At 45.6% G+C, this 24,897-nt stretch overlaps 1 protein-coding gene across 1 annotated transcript in view; it reads right to left on the bottom strand.

The window, feature by feature from the left end:
• The window catches only part of nompC (no mechanoreceptor potential C), a 76,399-nt gene extending 57,390 nt beyond the window's left edge, over nt 1-19,009 (bottom strand). The window contains exons 1-2 of the mRNA XM_075689223.1: nt 16,708-19,009; nt 15,711-15,812 (exon numbers count right to left, since the gene is read on the bottom strand). Coding sequence (XP_075545338.1) covers nt 15,711-15,812; nt 16,708-17,853 — 1,248 coding nt within the window. The 5' untranslated portion in view covers nt 17,854-19,009. The remainder of the gene's footprint in view (nt 1-15,710; nt 15,813-16,707) is intronic.
• Between the last annotated feature and the right edge of the window lie 5,888 nt (nt 19,010-24,897).

A 24,897-nucleotide genomic window follows, 5' to 3' on the forward strand; every position in this document is an offset into this window, starting at 1 on the left:
CATTTGAAAGAGAAAGTTAAATTCTAGTGACTGTTGGAAGCGGAATTTCGATCTAGGGCTTGAATTTTCTTAAAACGATTTTCAAATATTTGACCGTTTGAAAAAAATAGAAGCACAAAGTTTACAAATTCATAGCTCTGCATCAAGAACCGATATCGCGGTTCTGTAAACGGCATCCATTAGATCATTCAAAGCGGACAAATTCAATATGTCATTTTACATCTTACGTGCATTTGTTACGTTGGTTACAACGGTTTTGCAAAAGTTGTATTTCTCTATGATTAAATTTTTTTATATTCATGTGTAACATATCGATTTTGTCCGCTTTAGATGTACTATTAGATGCAATTCACAGAATTGTATTATCATTTTTAGTGGTTAAGTTACAGAGTTTTAAACTTGATAGTTTCGTTTTTTGAAAATTTTCGCTTTTTGCCAATTTTTAATAAAAAATTGACAATCTAGCTCAAAAATTCGAAACCAACAGTCACTAGATTTTAGGTTTGTCTTTTAAATGCAACAAACCTCGTCAAATTTGGTGCAGTGGTTGCCGAGAAAAACGAATTCTCCTTTTACATTTATTTAGATAGGAGCACTTGAGCTAAAGCTTCCTCTTAAATATGTTGACGTTATGTGATGTTGCATAATGTAGGTACTATGGTACAAGAGAATTAACTAAGCTGTCTTCTTTATTCCTTGAACAAATTGAATGATCATAACTGTTTCGCGTTCAAGAATATATCCATACCCGTCGGTGGCTTCCATCCCACTCTTAGAACAGAGAAAACGTCGCGGCTCAGGTGGAATTGCAAGTGGAGGTGTATGTACTGAATGTGCGAAACGTAATGATGACGTTTAGCGCCTTTACGCTACTTCCAAGGACATGATCGGTTGCCCTTAAGAACTGAGACACCGGAGAGTGCCCCTCTTGGGTCGCATTGAACTATCTGATCATTGCTGGTGACTTTGCGCCACTACGCAAGTGCTTCCTCCCCAAAATTATCTACGGCAACGGCAGAGCTGTTATGCGTACATAAGCACCGCTACGCAGGGGGCTGCATTCACAAAGCTCTTATTTCGTAAGGCTTTTTGCCATCGGTTCGCAGCTTTCACTAATAATATGATCAGTAACAGAATTGACTGTGATTTACTCTTACGAACAAGTACACTTAAAACTCGATCTAACGAAACACGATTTTACGAAGTTCCCGATCTAACGAAGAAGTTTACATTCCTCGGCAGGTACCCATAGGGTTCTATGTTATCATTAACCGGAATTAATGAAACAAAATTGGCCTAACTTGATTTCACGAAGTTCTCCCTGAAATAAATGTGTAAAAAAAAAGCGGTGATTTCTTTCTAGTTTTGACACAGACGGCTTCTTCGAGCATGCGCTCTACAGCTATCGCGTTAAAACATCTAGGCGCCATGGTCACATCCCTAGCTTTGTTTGGACGAGGTTGCACGCAGCGCCCATGCACGGAACAGCCGACTTAACACCGCCTCGGAGGGGTGGCGACGCTTGCTTTCGTTATTTCATAGTAAATGTGACAGACCGCTGGATTAGCACTAAATACAATATCGTGGCAGCCTTTGCGTGTCACTACGTTACAGTTTTAGGTTTTGAAGGGCCTGAAAATTTCATTCCCGATTTTACGAACTTCGCAATTTAACGAAATCATTCGAGCATGGTCATCACTTCGTTAAATCGAGTTTCAACTGTATGTCGTAAGAACTGTTTGTGGATACGAATCTAGATTTGCCCACCTCCCCGCCACTCTCCAGAACGCAAGCATTTCCAAAGTGAGCGAAAAAGGTGTAAGAGGCATCGCCCGCTGCGTTTACAGATACTCGGCGAGGCTCCGACGTCAAACTCCAAGAATACAAAGAAACTAGTTTCACATGGTGTATCTAAGCAGTGACACAACGCGAACAACTGAATGCCCCGGTGCTGCGGTAGCGTCACTTCAGTGCCATTTCTCTGGACGGCCTCCACAGATTACGCCGAAGGACAGGCTTCCCCCGTGGTGTTATACATCGGCCACCACAAACGAAACTACGAGGCTCCCCCTAGATGGCCATCGAGTTCCTTCTAGTAAGACTACCATCCCTGAGGGTCACTGTGTAGTGAATACAGATGCGACGGCTTGTTCGCAAAGAGGAAGGGGGGGTCGAGTCTCCTTCGTGAGCCTTCGTACGCCCACCTCACCCCGTCATTTAATCTTCTCTCACTTATTAGACAGAAACGCCCAAACCGCTACTATTATTATTTGAATTGCAAGGCATATATGATGTAGTAGTAGTAGTAGTAGTAGTAGTAGTAGTAGTAGTAGTAGTAGTAGTAGTAGTAGTAGTAGTAGTAGTAGTAGTAGTAGTAGTATGACTTTTAGAGGAAGACATTTGAAGAGAAATGCGCAGCACCGTAACTGTCTCTCACTGTGAGGACACCTCAACAGCAATGCATAGGGGAGGGGTGAGGGGTATAAAAGAAGAGAAGAAGAAGGAGGCCTCCCTAGTCGAGCGGTGAGGCTCACCGCCCGAAGAAGACCGCATACACGATGTTATCAAGACAGTTAGTACAGTACCCAACATTAGGAGAGTGCAAATTTACACGGAATCACTTAGTGCAATGTTAAGCAAGTAACAAGAAACCTACATATCTGTCAGGAGATCCGCAGACTACTCAAGTACTCACACCAAAGTACCGAGGTCCAATAATAAAAGAACATTAAATAAAAACTTCCAGCCCTGCATAGTGCAAGAACTGCAGCAATGTCTTTGCAAACTTGTTGTCCATCACCAAGCGGTCGTAGTTTTCAGGTATGTTTGGCTTCAGTCCAGACTTTCTTAAATTCTGAGATCGCCGGAGTTTCAGGACGCATAAAAAACAGGCGTCGATCACTTGATATTATCATGGGAGCCCAATACTTGCGGCACTAGCAGACCAACTAGCTCGATCGCCTATGGATATAGGATACAGGTGCACCATTTCAGCCACCTATATCCGTTCTGTCGGATCCCAGGACATTTTGAGGGGCATACGACCTAAAACCCGTTCTGCCTCTCGAACACCATGCACGGCGAAATAAGGGAACCAATAGTGATGATAACAAAAGCAGCGTCAGAGCGCTTGTCCTGTGGGGCTGGTGACTGCGGTGTGGCCAGCCAAGCGTGAGCACAGCGCGCTGTAAATTTTTTTTCCACCCCCGTTGCGTCGTAATGGTTTAGAGCACAGCTCGAAGCGAGCCACCGGTGTACTGCGGCTTCACCGCTACCGGCGCCCGCACCTACACACCGGTGGACAAGCAGTGACACGCCCTGCGATCGCGGCGAAGCCATACACTCAAGCCAGGCTGCGCGGTCGGTCGCGAACCGACACTTGGGTTCTGATGAAAGTGACGCTTTCATTTTCCGGCCGAGTCGTTAGCAGTCGAACCGAAACGCCAACCTGCGAAAGGTGTCGCCCGTTAGACTACAACAGTGCTTGGTTTCTCGCAAGAGCAGGGAAATGAATGTGGGGCTCGCTTGGCGTCACGTTTGATATAAACCGGGTGATCCAGCGAAGGCGCTAAGAGGAAGCTTTAGCTTGGGTGCTCCTATCTAAATCCATGCAAACAGAGAATTCGTCTTTATCGGCAACAACTGCACGAAACCTTGCGAGGTTTATTACATTTAAAAGAAAAACTTAAAATCTAGCGACTGTTCGTTTCGAATGTTTAATTTAGCTCATCAATAATTTATTAAAAATTTGCAAGAATCGCGAATTTTCAGAAAACGAAACTTTCACGTTTACAAGTCTGTAACTGAACAATGAAAAATTATACGATAATTCTGTGAATTGCATCTAATAGTACATCTAAAGCTGAAAAATTCATATGTTACACATGAATCTTTAAAAATTTTGTAATATCGAAATACAGCTTTAGCAAAACCCTTGTACACAACTTAACAAATTAACGTAAGTAATGAAATGACATATCAAATTTGTCCACTTTCAATGATCTAATGGATGCCGTTTACAGAACCAGGATATCTGTTGTTAATACAGAGATATTAATTGTAAACTTCGTACTTCTATTTTTTTAACTTCCGAATTTTTGAAAATTCTTGTAACAAAATTCAGGCCTTAAATCGAAATTCCGCTTCCAACATTCACTAGGATTTAGTTTTCTTTCTCAAATTCAACAAATTTCATCAAACTCGGTCCAGGGGTTATCTCAGAAAAACGTTTTTTCGTTTTACATGTATTTGAATAGGCAGCGTCGGAGTTGGGCCCGAGCGAAAGCTGCCTCTTACATGATAGAGACAGGGCATATATTAAGGACAAAATTATTATTTTTTGTTTGTCAAAACTTATGGCAAGGGTGGACATCATAAATTGGATGGTATGGCGAGGAAGCTTCTTCAATAACAAAGTTTCAGTACAAGCCTTTAATCAATAAGCTAAACTCAATGCTGAAATTGAGAAATAAAAGCCGGCCACTTGCACAAGATACGTTGACTTAGCAAAAATTGGGAAATTCGCATGAGTTATAATGTTTGTTTCTCCAAAAGGGGGGGGGGGCGGCTTAGTATACATTGGTGTTTCACGCAGTTGGTGATTAAGGAGGGCACGCTGTTTTAGGCGATACCGTTTTTAAGGACTCGCAGACATACACGTGATTTAGAAGACCTTGTGTAAGGGCCCCATGTAATCCACGATGTGCACAGGTCCTCGGTGCGGAAGCGTCAACACAAAGCACCGGTGTTAAACGTAAACAGGAAACCTTGAGCCGTCCTTGGACTTCGAGAATAGTTTCAGTCCCCGATGACTCTAAGAAGCACTTGGAAGCATCGAGTAAAAAAGTACGCAAAAAGGAAGAGACAAGACACCTTCAAGTACCCAGAGCAAAGGGTAAAAATAAAAGAAGAATAAGGAGAAATCTCAAGAATAGGACACAAATAAAGAAGTAAGAAAAAATAGAGAGCGATGGAATTCCCGAATGTTGCCAGATCAAGTCGCTCTAAGGTGCCCAGGGGCTGCATGATATTAGTTAGTATTCTTTACTACATATTTCTCAACCTTTCTTTCGGCTATCATAGATAAATTTGTAAGACATTTGTATCGATTACGCCACGTTAAGATAACAGAATAACTTTAATTATTATTGAATGATAAAGGATGAGAAAAGATTAGTTCGATTAGTTAATATCGCTTCTCCAACAGTTGTGATCGGCAGGAGAAATGTCGATGTGACGCACGCAGGCAAATAATTTCTTATATGATCGTAACAAACAATAGTATTACAAAGTGCACACAAGGATGTATTTGAGCGTTGCTGCAACAAACGCACTGACCCTCAAAAGTGGTTTATACAGCACTTTGGTTCTGCAAATATGAATAAGCGCGGGCTGAAGAAGAGTAGAGTGCACGTGAATTGTCATAAACCAATGTGATCGGGATAGATTATAGCGGTGAGGCAAATTAGGAACCAAAAGTCAATTTGTATACATTTGTTTAACCAAAACGAAGCCTCTGTCAGATGACGAGAAATGCCATAGGACGGAGCACATGGATGTCACCGGCGTATTTCTGTCTGGTATATGTTTTGAGCAGGACAGTAAGTTCCAAACGCTAGGCGCGATGTTTAGTTTTGCGTTCTTCCATTTTCCGACCCGTCCTTTGTCAGGTCCTAATATGCATGATGGTCACGTTCGTTCGTTGAGAAGCACACAGGCACACCCGCTAAACGTATTCCGCCATATGTGTTCGCGCCAAAAGCTTCGCACACAGCCGGCTCCAATATAAGCGGCCGTGACCTCTGACCCGGTCCAACGTTACCACCACGTGGCTTCAGAAGGAATCGAACCAAACAAAAGCAAGATACTGAAAGGCCTATGGGCGCTTCCCATGAATTACCAGGCGGGGCCAAGGGTGTCAGAAAAGAGGGCGATTGCATGGCACAGGTTAATACTACGGCACAGCGCTCGCTTCAGAAAAGGCCTGACTAACTCTGCGGTTCGATAAACAATTGTTTTGATTTGAAGGAAAAATTAAACACAAATTGAAAGTAAAGTTGGATTGTTACAAGGCACGTCTAAATTGCCAAACAGGTCAGGGAGTGAAGCGGATTGTGAATAGAGGACACACAAAACAGAAAGGAGGCAAGGGCGAAACACTGATCGCGACGCTACATTGCGTTTCCCGCACTAGGTCCCTGCAACGCTGTTTTTGAAAGCTAGCTGCGTCTATAAAAGCGGCAATAAAAAGAAAGGTTACATTGTATTATGAAGTTATAAGGAGCGTGTATGGCAATTTACGGAAAAAAGGTTCTGGCTCGAAGGCGTCCAAAGTACGTGAAAAATACTGTGAAGTCCTTGACATTGGACTGCCGTCATCGTCATCGCGTTTTGTCCTTCATTTTCGATTATAACGTTTCCTACCAAATAAATGTAAATACGGCTTGTGAAGAATATCTTAGTAATCTAAAGTGACTAAGTATTTCGCCTTAGAATTGCTTTAACATACTATACAACCCTTCATTATTACCACATTGCCGTGTTTTCACCGGTAGATATCTTCTGTTAACACTAAGAGTCTGACTATGTGATGTTACAGTGGAACACGTGTACTTAGAAGTGACACTCATGATGATAATTTTCAGAACACCTCAAGGAAGTCATAGAAAATCATAGAGTGGCAAAGAGAGCCTGATGATTCTATGCTGAGCAAATGGTAACGTAAGCTTCACAGATTTTTTACAGAAAAGTAGCAGATCTAGGCAGTACGAGACACTTTTGTGCGGCATAGACCCGTTAAGTTCTGTTACAGACTTCAACATATTGAAGGAAGTTAGCGGGGGTCCTGGCTGTTAAGCACTCACACTTCAAGAAGAACACCCAACACGAGACTGGACACAACGAGAATGTGAAAACAAATTGCGAAGCGAAGTGAGATGTGACCTGAAAAAAAGAAAGAACTCTTGCGAAAGTTTTGGTTATTAAAACTACTTGCACGGAGCTACGAAAGAGATGTGTGGCTAAAATCTGGATTAGGCAAAGCGTTTCTTTTCATTTCATAAATCTCGCTGAATTGTTCTCTTCCACTGCCAGAGATAATATAAGTTTTGTAACGCATTTTGACAATTTCGACCTGAAGAGGGAACATCTGTCAATGAAAAGAAAAAAAAGTGTTCCACGGGAACAAACAAACAAACAAACAAACACACCAACAAACCAATAAGCAAGCAAGCCAACAAAAAAAGAAAAAAAGAAAGAAAGAAAGAAAGAAAGAAAGAGACCAACAAACAGGGCCCGTATTCTGTGACGCAATGTAGTGCAGTATCTGTGATACGGGATGCACAGAAATAGTTCAGCAAAAAGAACTTAACAAAGTAATCCATTAATGCTCTAAACTAACGCAGCCACAACGCGATAATTAACGACTGACACTGTTCTTGCGATTATCCAGCGAGGATGGAGATAAGTTATTGCTAGAAGTAAGAAAAGTTAGGAGAAATCATGTTTCACAAATGTAAAAATGGCGCAATAGCACTTGATATCGAAACTGCGCACACAAAGACTCACTGCAGAATTGAGCAGATAAATATTGTATACTCAATTCAATGAAAATGCAAAATTATTATACAGCGTCATCTGCTGTTCTGTCTCTTCATCTCCTGACCGGACTCGCCTCTTTGGTGCCACGTGACTCGCACACGTATTGGCATAAGCTGTTCACACATCCACTTTCGCTGATCAGGAGCGTCTGGCGATCGCCAAAAGATTGCCACAGCCAGACGAGCAGACATAGCGGATTTTATATTTTCATGCGTACAGTCCATGTACAGTCGGTCGCAACAATTTACGGGACATGGAAATTTGCGGCCTGTGCAAAGAGCCTCGAAATATTTGTTTTATAAATAACTGTAGTATAGATTTTGCGACCTATAAAGGAATTAATTAATTTAAGTGCACTAAGCATAAACAGAGATGAAATTTACATTTGTCGTAGAATCCGTGTCCAGTGAACTTTTGTGACCGATTGTACATACGGGAAAGATTCCTTAAAACATGTGGCCGTAAGTAAATAATAAAATTGCTTTGGTTCGAACCAGTGTTTTCGAACCCATGGGCTTTTTGATTGCAAGCCAGATCTTTTATGGCTCGCAACCACTATGAGATGCTTCACTTTGCGCATGCTTCGCAGAGGGCTATTCCTGAAGCGCTTGTCAGACGGGTGTCATTGAATCAGCACTCTCCATGTCTGGACTTCTCTGCAAACGCCCTTATTTCTAAAATGGAACCTTAAAGAGAACCTACTCTAACATAGAGACCATGGCGTACAAGAGACAAGTAGTTGGGCCAGCAAGCTCAATTACTTGAGCCACACGGCCAAGCCAGCCAAGTCAGCGAACCTCCAGCCAACCAACCAAACTCTCAACCACTTTCTACTTCACAAACCAAATTCTGTTTCCCAATACCATGTATGAGCACGCTGCACTAAACTACAACAATACAACCGGGGATGTAGAGCAAAGTTCTTACGCATGGCAAAAAAGAACTAGTTGGCTCACAGTGTGACGTTGCAAGCGCATCACCACGGAGGTGCACGAAATGAAAAAAAAAGTACATATATATTAGATAACGTTAGCTTCACGTTTACTGCTCTGACAAGGACGCTGGTGTGCGTAAGTGTGCGCGAGAGTACTGCATCTCGTTTTCTCCCAGCCGCGGGAGGCCGTACGTCGCCCCTGAAGCTATTGAACGTAGCGCGGATGGTGCGCCCGCTTCGTCGCTTTTGTATCCGTGTCCCTGGAGAGCCTCTTCCCCTCCGCGCTCGAGCCACGCACCGGCCGTCCGCGGGACAGCACGACAACGGCGGCGCCGATGGCACGAATGAGCCTCGAGAACTCCTGTAATTGCTATCGCAATAATTACGTCTGCAAGCACATTAGTGGAACGGTAATATGATATCGTGGTGTTCAGTGAAAAATTCATTACCTACGTTTCTAAATTATTAGTAGTTGTAGCTAATACAACTACTAATAACTACTACTACTAATACAAGCTAATACTACTACTAATACTACTAATACAACTACTAATACAAGCGCTAATAGTTACTTTTTTGTATTCTGGGCGTGCATTATTTTAACTCTGTGTAATTTCTCATCTGTTTATGCACTTACCGCAGTCTACATCACGGCCGCTTGTGTGTGTTTGTGACTTTGTTTAAAAACTCAATGTGGTGCAACTTGCCTTTGCCTGTTATATTGATATGTTCATGAGCGCATAGGACTGTGCGCTGTGCATTTCTGACTCTATGACGTGGTTTCTTTTCATTTTCTTACATGTATCTTCTTATATTGTTTTATGTCCGCTATGTGAAAAGGAGAAGCCATCACAATTATAAGTTGATTAAACCTCTTTCGTTTATTTTCATTTCAATAAAGAAAGTAGTTGTAGTTTTTTTTTTGGTACTATAAAACAGGGTGTGCGCTGGTATACAGCCAAGGAGAGAGGGATGGATAAAATTTTGTTTATTGACTTTGCCATAAAGCTCCACATTTCATTGGTCGATCGATTAATTTTATTTGTTACAAGAACACTGAGGTTCCACTTCGTTCATGTCATGGTGTGAACTGTTGCCTACCTTTCCGTGTTTGTGTGTGAGTAGAGTTCAGTATGTCTTTCTTTCCTCTCCTTCTTTGAGCTCTCGAATACAGTAAACATGTGTGTATTACTTGTGTGTATTAACTTGTGTGTATTAAGCATGTATTAGCGTGCCAAGCCTTTCACTCGGCGACTTTCTCTAGTTATCACTGAACTTTCTCTCACCAGCGCTCGTGTACTCGTTGACGTATACGGTTTCCTTGTAATACATTCTCGGAACACGCAAGTTCTGTGCACGATGGGTGAGCGACGCGCTCTAAATAACATAACATGGCACTGGCAGTGACTGTCCGAAAGGCTACAGGGCGGCCAACCTCAAGTTTGCGGACAAACGCCAGCGTCATTCCTTCCCATAGCGGTAGTGGCGCCATTGCGTATTCGGCGTTCGCGGTGCCCACGATTTTTACAAAACTGCTGCTCGCGTCGCCTTTAATAGTTTCACGACGGTCCGGCGGTCGGGTAGCCAAAGTGCACGGTACTCTTGCGTGGTGAGTTGCCACAACAGTGACAAAAACACTCGGGGCCTGCAGCCGCCTGTCAAGTTCTACAGTTTTCCGGGTGTTTGGCACGAAAAGGGACGCATGCGGGCACGGGTAGCCGCCGTCCGCAGAATCAAGTAAAAGTGACAATGCGATAGTTTTCCGTTTTACTTAATGCTCGCTATTAACGTTGTTGCTTCGCCTTGTAGGTCAGTCATGAAGGTTTGCTCGTGACGACAAGAATATCGCTTGCTGCTCTACTTTGACGTTCTTTGAATGAGGCATTGAGCGTCGGCTCATTCGTACGTGAGACGCACATTGTGCTTTCTCGTGTCTGTTTGGCAGCGCGCGCTTGGTCGGTGATATTTCTGCAGCAGCAAGTTGCAAGCAGCGGAGCGCTTTAGCACAGGCGTATGATTAGGGTAGCCCGTTTGTAAAAGAGAATGCGGACCGTATACCTTGCGGCAGCCTGACTGCGCGAGTTGTTCTGCGAGAGGAGGGCAGCGGCCTTACTAATAAGGCATTGATAATATTGTTCAACCTCGGGATTTGAACGCAGGACCTCGAGCACGCAAGCCCGACAGTGAAACCATTATGTCACGGACGCATGCGCCAGGCAAGCGGCATAGAGCACCCTGTCTTGCGGGCAAGCCAGCGCGTTGAGATGCGTGGCGCGTTTCGATCTGCAGTCGCACTGGAAGAAACCGACTCAGCAGAAACACCGCGTGTGCAACACGACACATGGATTACCACTGAAAATTTAAACAGATAATATATTCATTCATTCATTCATTCATTCATTCATTCATTCATTCATTCATTCATTCATTCATTTATGCCATTACCTCACAGGCTCCCGAAGGAGTATTGTGTGAGGGGAGGATACACGGAATTAGTAAAAACAAAGGAGCGCAACGAAATGATACAATGTTAACTGGTAATGATGAAAGAACGAATATCCAACAAATATATGAATGACGCAACAAAGAAAACAAAAAAGACTGAATGAAACAGCGAAAATGAATACAAAAAAAAAGAAACTATACAAATTCTAGCAGGTAAGGAGGAAATATATATGTATGATGTACTGCATGTAAATATGTCCATATAATATCCAGCCTGTTCATAACTCACTGCAAACAACATAATTTCGTCGTATAGCATGCTGCTCTTTCATACTAATATTTATACCTCGGAAACCATACTACATACAAACGCACACACATGCTTCAAGAGCCTACGACACCAAGCATGATTCGTTTTATGCAGATGTCAACTAGAGCTGGGGGGGAGTCTGCCTGTATTTTTATGTCGCGATCAAAAAATGGTAGATGTTGCACGGTCCAACAATATACGGATCGAGTTGATTGAGCTCATTCAGCATTAAGGTGCAGACGACAGCCTACGATCGATCGCGATCTACTCATGCCAGATCATGAAAAATCGGGGTCGAAAATTCCACTGCAGAAGCACCCAATCCGGATTGGACTCGACAGCGCTCCAAGGGGCCTCAGTGACTGGAGTAAAAATCCATCTTGCGTTTTCCCACCTCAGGGTCGGCACAGTCGTGTCGCGCGACGCCATGGTAAAATTGTCTCTCTTGGTACTTGTGAAGGCGCCTTTTCTCTCTAGTTTCCTCGCACTTTTCTACTCTGATGAATCGTTTGTCATTTTCTTCGTTTTCGTTTTCAACATGCAGCGATATTGCATCACATGCATACCACTATAGATCCGTGCACCGGCGTAAAGCTGCTGGTCTTACCGTTGCTCCCCGGTGGCACCCAGCGGAGGCTATGAGCCCCAGTGGCCCTTTAGTAAGAGACCTCAGTTACATGCGAGGAACCCTCTAAACTAAATAATTTTGCTTGCGAAAAACTGAACGAATTGGCACGAGAAAGCGAGAAAGCGCGTCTTATTTGACTCTGCCAACAACAGCGGTGGTGCACGATTGTCTCCTCTCTTTCTTGCCCCACCTGCCTGGATACAGGGTGTCCCAGCTGTCACGCATCGCGTTTATAACAACGTGCATATTGTTCACAGTCGAGTAGAGCAGCCGCCAGTAATGTTGTTATGGATGCCAGTTAATTTATTAAAGAATTGCAATGCGCAAATTCATTCAACTTACTGATCTCAATGGTGTGAGGGCAACGAATAATTCGTAGAAAATTGAATGAAACTTAAAACTGGCATGTTTTCAACCGGTTACTTTTTTTGTCCGTTTCTTATTTTCTGGCTGACGAAAGCCCGCAATAATGAAAGATATCACGCGACTAACCATCCGCACGCATAAAAAAAAGTAGTGGCCTCAAACACGCTACACTGGAGTCATTCCGCGCACTCTCCTCACGACGCATCAACCAACAGTTATCGGCACTCTTTCCTTGTCAACACCAAAGCGCCGCGCTGTCGCCGGCGGGGCGGAGCGCCAGATAAAGCTCCAGCTCTCTCACTTAACTGCTGTGGAGCTTCCTTGAGGGCGCTGTTTTTTGATACGGGCAGACGGTTAGTCACGCGATATGTTTCATTGCATCATATTTCCTATTTTCATTTGAAAAAAACGGATAAGGTCACCACTGTGCCCCGAGTGCGAAGCGTGGGGGCACAGTGGGCACAGACCTAGCCCACATAATCTGCGCTTGCGGGCTGTTTGCACTACAGGAATGCCCTCAACGCCTGCACGTAACATTCGACAAGGACTGTCATTCCCTGAGCTAAGACACGACCTTGGCACATAGACTAGCACTACCTGTGCATATCGCGAAACAGTCACTTTTGTTTTTTTCTTGAGAGACACATTCTGAAAAACGTTTACACCTTTTGGGGTTTATCTTGTCCCCCAACGATAATTGTCATCTGTATTGCCCATAGTTCCTTTCTTTAACGCTGTGCAAGTCCGGTACTTCCAAGTCGCGAACGGCTTGTGCGTTATCAGCCTGACACATCATTCTCGACAGGAAAGTAGCGAGCGCTGAGTTTTCAAGGAAGGGAACGCAAGCGAGGCAGAGGACGATATACTGTTGCGGGACAAGATAAGCCCCAAAAGGTGTAAACGTTTTTAAGGGTGCACGGGTCTAAGCGACACTCTTAAATCGGGTATTAATCGTTGTGTATTGTGCGTGTTGTGTATATTTGTTGGGAATTGTGCACACCATTTCATTTTTCAACCTATCCTTCTGGAGTAGCAGGCTAGGCATGCCGTTAGCCAAACCTCTCCAGGATCCATTAAAAACCTCTCTCTCTCTCTCTCAGCCGAAATTGAGGGTTTAGTAAAAGCTGCTAGTCAATCAAGAAGTGTTGAAGTATTGCGATGCATCGTACAAGACATGGCCCCAATATTCATCGAATGTCATGAAGTTCTCTCGGGACACTAGGACACATAGCTGATAACGACCGTATAACGCTTTCGGGCTGCCATGCTGCGCCTTTCGTAAAACACGCTTATAGCTTTCCCGAGCCCTTCCAAACGTGATTTAATGCAACGGCTACAACTGACCCACACACATTGTACTTCGCCTACATTACCTATATCCTTCCCCTTATTTTCCCCTAATATAAACATGTGTCTCCTTTATTTCATTGATGACATAGTGGAAAGCTACATTTCTTGCATAACGGATGAAAATAGAGAGGAAATAATAGTTCGGTATTAATTTGAAAATATCTCAATTAAGGCAAAAGCGTCGAAGCTGCGTCACATTTTACACTCAATATGCGCCCCATTTTCACCATATGTAAACACGGTGTGACGTAGATTTCTTTCAAAACACAGGGCAATATAGCTGATAACTGCCGTATAACGCTTTCGAGCCCTTGTGTAAAGAAATTTTTCGAAAGGCCGTATAAAGAAATGACGCTCTAGAATCTTTGCCCAAGCATCACGCTTAAATTGCCCAGTCTACTTCAAAACGTCAATTTTGCGTGCACCTCGAGTTATTTCAGGACATTGGTCAAATCTTTGTGCATTGTCATCACATTGGACACCGGTGCACACAGCATTGTCGGCGCCGCGAGTTCCAGTCACCACCAATACTACACCGGCGGCCATCAGCTGGACAGTAAAGTACAGTGACAGTAAGCTGGAAAGCTGGGCAAGTTGGAATTGATACATTCTTTGAATCGGCGCGGAAAACGACGGCAACACAAAAAGAAAGGACACAGGGCGAGCGCTCGTCCTGTGTATTTCATTCTTGTGTTGTCTCCATTTTCTGCGCTGATTAAAGGAATGCATTGACAACAATGGACACCTCTCATGAACTTCGTATAGCCAGCAAAAAAGAAACCGCCGTCAGGAAGGCGGGTTTCGGGACGGCTATTGAAGTATTGCTTGTTTGAATTAGTTTCTGCTTCGCTTGGACTTGTTTATATTAGCGTTTGTTCTGTGAGTTTAAATGATGTAAATATATTACAAATATTTTTGACCAACTAACGTATCTCCTAACGGATTGGTCTATTAACCTATTCAAAAGAAGGAAGGGAACATGTTGTGGTTTCGGTTTTGGTTTCATATACGTAGGTGCCGCTGTTCATAAATATGCTACGATATTTGAAATAAACAGTGGAAATACAACAAAGTGGTGCTAAAACAAATCAGGTGCCGGAAACCAGAACAAGCGCTTCGTGTGTCTTGAACCCATTCTTGCGTTTGCGTCTGCAAGCGTTTTAACATTTTCACTATGAATGACCATCTCACCCGAACCATTCTGATTTTAAGTCTGTCATAATGAGATGAGAATGGCGATTCCTGAAATTGTTCTTGCGCATTGCGGTCATGGGCGCCGCCACCACTGTTGTACAAGTACTACGGACTGCCACATTTCGCATTGGCGTACCAGCTGAATAGGAGTCGCAGTATGCTGTCGTCTGCTATCACCAGCATAGCCGGAGCAATTCCTAAGTTGCTCCGTTGAGGATGCGATTCGTTTCATTGAAGCATACAAAGAAATTATCGAAGTTATAAGGAGGAGAAGGAGGAAGAGAAGGAAGGAATGCTCTCTATTTTTTAAAGGAGGTCACTTTAGTTTGCTTTGAGAGCAAATAGCATTTGCTTCCTTGACAGGCTTTTCTTATCTAATTGGTGGAGAAGAAGCGAGAAGCACGCAGAAGTGGAGAGGGTTTCGATGGGTCCGAGGAAGCGCTGTGAAAGTAGATAACTGCATGCGGAGGGAAGTGCCCGCTTGTGCGATTGGCCCGCTCCCCTTTGCAGTGGCTGGTGGAAAATAGCGGAGACTTGCAACGGAAAGTTAAAAATGCCGCTGAAACGGATCTTAGAGTGTAAACAAATGCTGAGAATATCAAGCGGTACATGCGAGTTCGATATATGAGACGGATTTCAACAGCCGAGACTCGGATATAACAGTAGTATTGGTTCCTACTTGCATGGTGTGCATAAACTTCTTCTAAACAAGATAAGAAGCTATAGATGTAGGTATATGAGTGTGATCATTTTGACGTTAAAAGTTTATCCAGCTTCGAAAAGTCATGCAGACTGCACAGTGGTTTACATGAAAAACCTAGAGCATGTCAACAAAGACTTGCATATTCGACTTCAGAATGTTCTGCTCTACGTCGCGCGCTTACCTTGGCTTTGGCGTTCACGTTGGCACCGAGGTCAATAAACTTGTCGGCTAAACCCACACGGCTGTCCTTGACGGCGTACATAAGTGGAGTAAATCCAGTGGCCTGCGCAGAAACAGAGAAACAAGGGTTACAGAATGATCAGCCTTGCTTCATATTTCTTGGCATTTCTATGTAGACAGGTTAAGTAAAGTTCTTTTGTGCAAATAATTAAATTATGTGCTTCTTTTCTTCTTTGCACCACTGTATTACTTTACCAATTTAGCTCTTTCCATGTGTATACATGGTTGGCAATCATGGAAAATACAAAAACGTGATTTGGCGACCAAATAGTATTGAGAAGCTGTTCATTCATCGTCTGATTAGGACACATTTTTTCATTTCTCAGTGCCGCGGTCGATGTCCCCCGCAAATTTTTTTTCTTGGTATTAAGCTAGAAAATATAACTTTTACTACTTATTGCTGAGCTAGTTGGTTCATACTTATTTAAGTGTAACAGGACGTGAAGCCTAATATTATTACACCATAATAAGCATCCTATTAAAGCATAATAGGCGAGATAACCCTGAGACACGCGGAATAAAACGAACTTGTTACAATATTGTGAAGGAGGTAGGTATTTACATATTTGGTGTGAAGTTATCGTACAGAACTGGATTTTTCTCCATTGTCACACAAATGATTCTTTTTGAGAAATTTGAATTCAAAAGTTTCAGTTCCTGCCTGCGAGTACTACAGTCACGCAGTTCAGCATCTACAATACTTAAAGCCGTGAAAAATTTAACACGCGTTATGAAAACTTTAGGGAAACACTCGTAGTAGACACAAGATAGCCCATGGAAAAGCCTGGACCTAACTTTCTATATCGCCAAGTATGATCAATGTAGCATGAATCCGGTCTGGCTGTCGCTCTTTCAAACAGCGGCTTAATTGGCCTCATTGAAGCACGCGAACGATATAATCAAGTGGGGATGTAGCGAAAACTCGCTACTGAACTCACCTCATCAGCAAGATCTGCGGGAAGGTCTCCCTTCTCAACGTGCTTGAGCAGGGCATCCACACCGAGCCAGTCTCCCCTCCTAGACATGTTCAAGATCTTCAGTGCTAGCTCGGCGTTTGCCGTAGTACCCGTCCATGTGGCCCCCTTGGGCCGTTCTTGTTCAGGTGGCTTGGCAGCAGGCGCATCTTCGGCGCCTTCCTTTTTCTCTCCGCCCTCCACAGGAGCTTCCTCTTCGCCCAGGGAGTCCGGTGAGTCCGCGAAGATTAAGTCCATTGAGGGAGCCGCGGTGGAGGAATCTTGGGCCGGCTGGCCACTTCCGGAGTCGGCCTGCGACGTGTCAGAAGAGTCCTGCTGGGCATTGGGCTTGGAATGTGACAGTCTATTGTGCAAAAGCTTGGCGTTCATCACGGTCTGCTGCAGCTTGCTCGGCGCCACGTTGATCTTCTTGGCCGCGTCCCGCATTCTCGAGAGGACGCTGGTCTTTTCTTTGGGCTTCGGCTCCACGGACACTACTTCGGGAGCCTCCGGCACGGCAAGTGTCATCGCTGGAGTCTTAGAGTCGCCTTCTTGAACGAGCTGGTCGGGTTGCTCGCGAATGTTGAGCTCGAGCTGAGCCAGCGTCTCTTGCTTCTGCTGTTCCTCGGGAACCGGGGTGAGCGCCTTTTTCTCCTCGAAGCTCACCTTCGGAATGTTGTTCTCCACGGGCTTGATCGACGCCGACTTGCCGGACTTGTTCGACGTCTTGGCATGCTTGTTGACGGGTAACGTGGAACCACCACGACCTCCACCACCGACACCTGTTTTTTCCTTGACACTCGGATGCTTCTTTCGCGGAGGCAGCGACTTGTTCTTCGTCTTTCGTCGTCCGATCGGCCCGTTGAGTGTTGAAGTTTCCTTGAGTAGCGATGTCTTGTCGTTCGACGCTGCCATATCGTCGAGCAACAACAAGGGACCGTTGGAAATTTTGTTCTGCGCGGCCGAAGCGTCTACAGCATTTGCGGCTGCGCGCAGGCCACGCCGCTTTTCGTTCGCTTCTCGCTCGAGCTCCTGGAGCAGACGAATCGGATCCATGATGGCCTCCTCTGAGTTCCATCGGTTACCTAGGCGACGGCCGCCATCTTGCGAAGGACTGTTGTCAGACGCCATCGCTCAGCGGTCCTTTTTTCTTTTATTGTTCCTGGCTATTTCAAGTACGCGAATGTACGAGCGTCATACTAATGTACCCGTTCGGCCGAAACGCGGTTTCTAGTTCATTTTTTTGGGCGATCATTTTTCTTTTCGAGTGCTCAGGCAAGCGCGACTGGCGGGTTAGAGCAGCAAGGTCGACGGAGTTTTCAGTGCGCCGTGGAAGTAATTCTTAGATGCATGGGTATGTTTTTTAGGTTTTTGCGCCAATGTCATCACACCTAAAGAGCGTACAAAAACTTATCTCTAATGCACGAAAAACGACGAGCTGCGTACAAATGTGTCCGTCCCTTGGCTAGTCTATCACAGACCTCTGCCTCAGATGTCCTTTGAGCGTTTTAGCTTGCTGCGCAGGACCAAGGTATCCTGATTCGAGAACTTTGGAAAGGCCCGTCAGAGCCCCGATCTCGCGGAATAAATTCACATTTTCTGGTCGGGCTGTCATTCAGCCGAACCTACGCTTACTTTTTCTTTTTTGTTTCTTGAATCCGTCGTTTCGCCACAAAGACGAATTTAGGTGCTCACACCATCACACGCACTGCACTTCTCTTGCACCCATATTCCTTGAATGATGATCGAGTCGGACAGTTGGCTTCACTTGAAGAGCGCCATCACTCACGAGCACCAACTCCTGCACGCGATGACGACCGTGCTACGGAAGACCGCTATGGGACACACGTACACAAGCGCGCACTTTCCACTTCGCAAGCACCAACAACACACCGACAGCGTGTCGGCGAACGACCGACTCGAACCACTAGTTTTGAACGGCCCACATTGTTTCGCGGACAGCAGCTCGTGATCGACGCGCAAGGCGACACCAGAACCCTTCTGGTGCCAGAGGGACTCAGGGCCGAGCACCGAAGCTTCGACGACACACTCTTCTCACTGGCGTACCGAGAGACCAATGAGTCACGACGCAGGAAACTTCATTTACGCTTTGCCGATGGCGTTCCTAGAACTGATTCGGGCCTTAGTTACGCAGTGGACGGACAGCGAAAAACCCAGGGCGCCCGTGCAATGGACGCACGACGACGCAGCGACCCTTCCATCCCGAACAGAGCGTTTGGACAGCAGGGGTTGTCCTATCGGCCACGGGCCCCGCTACAGGCAAGAATAAAGCGGGCCCACCCATGACGTCACGGCACGAGCATTGCGAGAGAGGGAGAGAGCGCGTGTTGCAGGCAAAGTAAAGAAGGGTAAGAAGGAGATGGAAAATGAGCGACTGGATAGTCCGAAGAAAAAAAAAGAATAAGGGAAGGAAGAGTGGGCCTTGGCTTTTTCGCAGACAGCCACAGGGACTCGCGCTAAGCGCCCCTCCCTGGTCACCTCCTCTATCCCCTCTTCACCCGCTTCTAGCCCGCTGTGCGTTTTATGCGTAATTTGCCGAGGACATGGCGGCGGCGGCTATGCTTACGACCCCGTTTCCGAAACCCGTCGCTGAAAGAGCGGTGGTCACGTCCCGTCGTCGGTCACGTACCTTGAGTGCGCGCGCGGCGCTCACCGCGGGGCTTGCCGCAAACCGAGAAAGAAGCAAACAATACGAGAAGCGAACGAATGCCGTTACCAGGCAGGAGAGGAGGGCTGTTCGGTGGTGGGAAGGAGAGAGAGAGATACATTAAAAGGACGTCCGACCGTAGGAAGCAACGCGCAAAAACGGGCGGTCAATAGAAAAAATTCCCTGCTCCAGCGTCGCCCCCACCCTTTTCAGGTATCTCCTCTGCGGGCGTGCTGTACGCGCGGCTGTTTTGCACACTCGAAAGGTGTGTGTTCTTGTGCGCCCGCCACAACAAACGAGGGTGCCCTTCTGCGGACATGCTCAAACTGCAGAGCTGTGCGGCTCTGTCCCGTACCCGCCATATAGCTTCCCGCATCGGCGGTGTCACTCCTCGTATGCTTAAGTACTCGCTGTAAAAAGAGGCGTCCATACTTGGAGACACACCCTCTGCCTTACACGGCCCCTGATGCTATAAGCATGTGTCTAGTTCGGCTAAAAAAAGAGAGGGCAAATGGCGGCATTGTCCTACGCGGCATTGTCACTGGAAGCAGTCACCAGTATGATTAAGTGCAATCTTGCTGACCTTGCATTAGGCTTTGCAAATATCAATTTCGTTCCCGGCACCTTTACGCACTGGTACCTTAGTTTCAATTGTCGTGAAGAAGAAAAGAAAGAAAAGTGCAAACACATACACGCATGTGACGGGAGTAGCAAAAACAAGGACATCAGCGCTCTTGCTTTTATAGGGTCTTTCGATATCTTACGTCATTTCTTTGCCAACGCAAATTAACATGCAGGCTCAAGGCAGTTAATTTTGATACTATTATAAGAAGAAATTCCAGTCCATATTTCACCCTGATAGATCTCCACGAGGACCTAAGCACGAGAAAAAAAAAAAACATGGTTCCACCGATGGCTCATCGTGAGGATTTGACACCATGCATCCAGCGGCCGTCCCTTTGTGATATCGAGTACAAATTGGAGGTTTATATTTGAAGCCGCTGAGGCCACGATCAGATGAAGACAAAATACAACAGGGCCGCGCTCTGACTACGGGTGTGTGTCGTTATGGTGGGACACTTATTCAAGACTTTGTTCATTTCTGATCCCTGAACGCGGGGTATTTTCGTAACATTTGACCACAGAAGTTCTTACCGATTTAGCTTTGCTTGTAAGATATCTGTGACACTTTTGTGCATTTCTTCAACAGACCACAGAACAGCTAGCCAGCGCCTCGAACAAGCACCAACTACTCCTTAAACACATATTAAAGAAGAAACAAGAACGAAGGTGGTCGAAATTATTTCTGATCCTCGCACTCGCTCATGGTCCAGCTGTAAAGCTCGTTAAACGCGGCCTATTATTAGGTCGGCGACAGAAAGGCTTATTTTTATCTTTTTTTTTCGTCGGAGGCTGGCCCCAGTTCGCGCGGCGTAGCACGATATACAGCACTCTCCTCTGCATACAAATGCAGAGCGAACTAATGTTGGTTCGCGCGCCCGGACGCGTCTCCTGTGCCTTTTCGTAAGTACATGCACGCTTCCATTGCACTTATTGAATAAAACTTGCACATGATAGTTTTCGACAGTACGCCCGTGGTACCATAACTCTGCAGTCACAGAGCACCTACACACATACACGAGAATATATTTATTTAAAAATAACGCTGTTAATTTTACTTCTTTCACCCTGTTTCCAGGTCGTGAACTAATACCGCTCGCTACGCTGAATTACTCGAAGACCGCTATCCAGTACATAATGAAACTTCCGCTGTCTGATAAACATTGAATATCATGAAATCGCAACAGTTAAGTCACATTAAAGGCGAACACCAGAACATGCGCATGCATATAGTTAAAAGAAAATGCGCGACATCCGTGACATGCGCAGCTCAGCATGGACCTATGCGATGACAGACACGGAGATCAGATTGCGCATAATTCACGGTGGGTGAAGAGAACCGATCATTGGCTAAATAAAGAAGAAGAAGAAAAAGTCCGTAGTCGAAGATCACGGTTCTTGGACCGTGGTCTAAGAAAACGAGCCGCGGTGAAAGAACATTATACCAGGTTTGTTTAAACTGCTATGCAAGGACGCTTGCAGTTGGCCGTTTTGTTTTAGATGATGTGCTGAAGCACTGGGAGAGGACTGCTCTGAGTGCTCTTTGACTGCCACAGGCAGAAATCCTATCAGCGGGAAGACAAACATCCATTCCCATGTAGACCAACATCGGCTTAGCGCAACGAACGTCGCCCACAAAACCTAAGACAAGCACAATGATGCGAACACACGGACAAGACATGTCCTGCATGGTGCCCGGTCCGAAAAGAACAAGCGAACCTGGAGCACCTTATATGGGAGTGCTCGGGCCTTGGTGATATTCAGCACCGGGTAGCCTAAGACCTCCCTATGGAGGTACGACCTAATTTTTCCGTAAACGCATTCACTCCACGGCACTGCCACCGGAGCAAAAGAGAATGCTGGCCTCGTGGATTTCATGCGGGAAACTCAGCTCCAGTATTTCATTTATCCCCGTCAACGCAGCTAAAGGGTAAAAAATTAAGAATGCGGTCCCCAGTAGTTCTTTGGCTCACTAAAGTCATTTACAAACAGTCACAACAATCGGTCGTATTGGGGGCTTTTTGTGTACCCATGCCCCACGGAAGCGTCCGAGGTGTCGCAGCAAGCATCAGTATGTTGGTGGTGCCTAGTTTCCTGATACTGCAGGTGCAAAAGGCGAAGCGTAGAAGCGACGTTTCAAAGTTGTACGATAAAAGAGTCTCTCAACCGCACGGTCCGTTACTAAGCTCACTGTGGAATGTAAAAAAAAAAAAAAAACGAAACGGAGGATTCAATTTTATCCTTAGCTCAAATACGATCGACGAATGACAAACAGTTTTCGCCAACTAACGGCTTTGAGAGTTTTTGTCCGCTTACTTTTCTCACTTCGTCGGAACACGGCTGCTGCAGCTGGGAAACCGGACCAACGACCTCGTGTTAAGCAGCAGAATGTCATAGCCACTGAGCCACCACGGTGGACATTCCCGGCTCATCTTGAACATGCCTCACAGTCTCCATAAGTGGGCTAACTAAACGACGCTTGGCATCCGATGATATACGAATTCAATGGGCACCAACATGGTTAAATTGTACGCGGTAGTGGCGATTCGTCAGCTGTCTGATTTGTATTTACATCAATAGGATCGGGTACATGCGATTGATTGATTGATTGATTCACTGATTGAATCAACGTTTATTGAAGCGGTTGTTGCATTTGTTCTGGCCTGCTTCCTCAGTCCAGGAAGCCGTCGTGTCAGCTGCCGTCGCCGCCCTGTACAAAAAAAAAAAAAACCTGATGGTCTTGATTCATTTGTATTTCCCCGCTCTTGCACTAAAGTAAGAAGAAACCATAAATTTTGCGGTCATTACTCGAAGCTTCGCAGGTCATCAAACGTTATCAGCATCGCAGTGGCGTCAACCACGTGGCGGAACGCGGCGACAGCTCTGTGCACACTCACATCCGTGTGCCTCGCGCTGCTGAGGCTTTGCGGGTATAGCCACTGTCGTCGATAAACGAGCGCGGCCGTCCGTGCGGCGGCGTCATGAATAGCGATCAGGCTTCACCGTTGCGGGGCAGCACACTCTCGCACGCACACTGCTTGCAAGCCACAGCTTGCAGACAGGGTATAGCGTTGTGACTGGAAGGCCTCATTCTTGCCTCGCATAGAGCTGCAACGTCGCCGTGCAAAGCCGTGCGGAGCGGAAGAAGGGGCCGACACGGGGAGGGGGGCATCTATACCATCGTAGAGCTAATTCTGCTGTGGTGTCGCCATGTAGTTTTATCTGTGAGCTTAAGACCTGCTCGTGATATACACCCTGAAGTCATAAGTAAACAACGCCCTAGCGCCCGCTTTGCTGCTGTTGATATTCAAGGTTCTACAATATGTTTAAACGTTAATTAGTTCGCCGTACTAGAAAGACGCCATAAACGGGTTAACTTTTGCATACAATGTTGCGAACGTCATAAAGCACTTTTCTGGATCCTATTAATTGTGGAGGGAGAAATAGACGTGAATAGGTTGGTCAACCAGAAAAGAAAAACCATTATGTAACCTTACTCTGAAGGCGGGAACACGGCTAGGTTGAAAAATAACAAAGTTGCACTGCTTATGCATTTTTTAATATATATGGAAACGACGGTCTGTATAATAAGAAAGGTTAGGGTAATTAATTAATTAACTAAAATTGATTAGTTAGCTTTTTGTTGACTGCAGTGCCTGCAGACCCTAAGTTCGTATTGAAAAGTTAGAGCCTGTCGCATTTCTACACAGTATCACTTGGAAGAATTCTTCTAGTACGTATGTGCTTCGAGATATCCTACTCCAAATTTTATTTTCGTTCGCATGATTACGCATGCAACAGAGTTAGGATCGGCGCGAAGCTCCTCTCTGATGTGACGCGGCTGCTGAGTGCGGCGTTTAGTCGGTGATTAGTAAGCGTGCAGAGCGTAGATATCGACGCACAAAGTCCATCCATGATCTAAGAATAGCCAGACGCACGCAAAAGAAGATCCAGCACCGAATGGACAAAGTGTAGTCTGTTGTGAAGTCGGCACGTCCCAAGTTCTGTGAGGTCAATCACACCGCTGCCACCACTGTTGTGAAATCGGGGTCCGTGCGGCCAACGAAAGTTCTGTGGATGGTGCCGTGCCAGGTGCCGGCAGAAAAAAGGGTTCCGAGCGACGAAGAGAATAAAAAAGGACTATATCAAAAAAAGTACATGGTTTAGTTTTACAACACGGCTTCAACTATCGGAGCACACTATGCTAGCGTCATTGCATGTCCGAGCGTCTCCCTCATTCACAGCCGACCGAATAAGCTTTCTATGCCCTTTTCTTCCCTCTTTCACTCCTTGAGAGTATTCAATGGATAAACGCAGAATCGTTCAACACCTCTGTCGCCCATCACTGATCTCCAACGTGCTGCTCATTTCTCCAACGTGGTGCTCATGTCCCCAACGTCGCCGCGCTACCGCGCTATACATCAGGCACGTCGCCACGCTACCGAAAGACCAGCCCAGTGCCTCTTTTTGCCAGGAGATATCTGCGTACCGTGACTGTATCCCTAGAGATTATACGTCTGCAGAGAGGCCCCTTGCACCTCCTTGGTGTTTGGCTCGCTCACAAGTTCGATATCCAGCACCAATTCTAAAGAAAGCCGGACTTTCGTCGCCAGCTCTCAAGCAGCTATCTCTACTTATGCTGCACGAGACATACAAGGACCATCTCCAGATTTTCCCTGATGGCTCGACAACTGTGGACCATCTACAGGAGCTGTGATCTTTCCCGAGAAAGCCGTGATCATTCAGTTTAAAACATCTCACCGGACAACTTCGACTGCTGCGGAGCTTGCTGCACTTGGCAGCGCACTTCGCATGATCCATGAAGACCTACCCTGAAGATTGAGCATATTCATGGACTCGAAAGCAGCCCTGCATTGTTTGCTATC

Source organism: Dermacentor variabilis, chromosome 4, assembly GCF_050947875.1.
Source record: "Dermacentor variabilis isolate Ectoservices chromosome 4, ASM5094787v1, whole genome shotgun sequence".
In the NCBI taxonomy this organism is placed as follows: Eukaryota; Metazoa; Arthropoda; class Arachnida; order Ixodida; family Ixodidae; genus Dermacentor; species Dermacentor variabilis.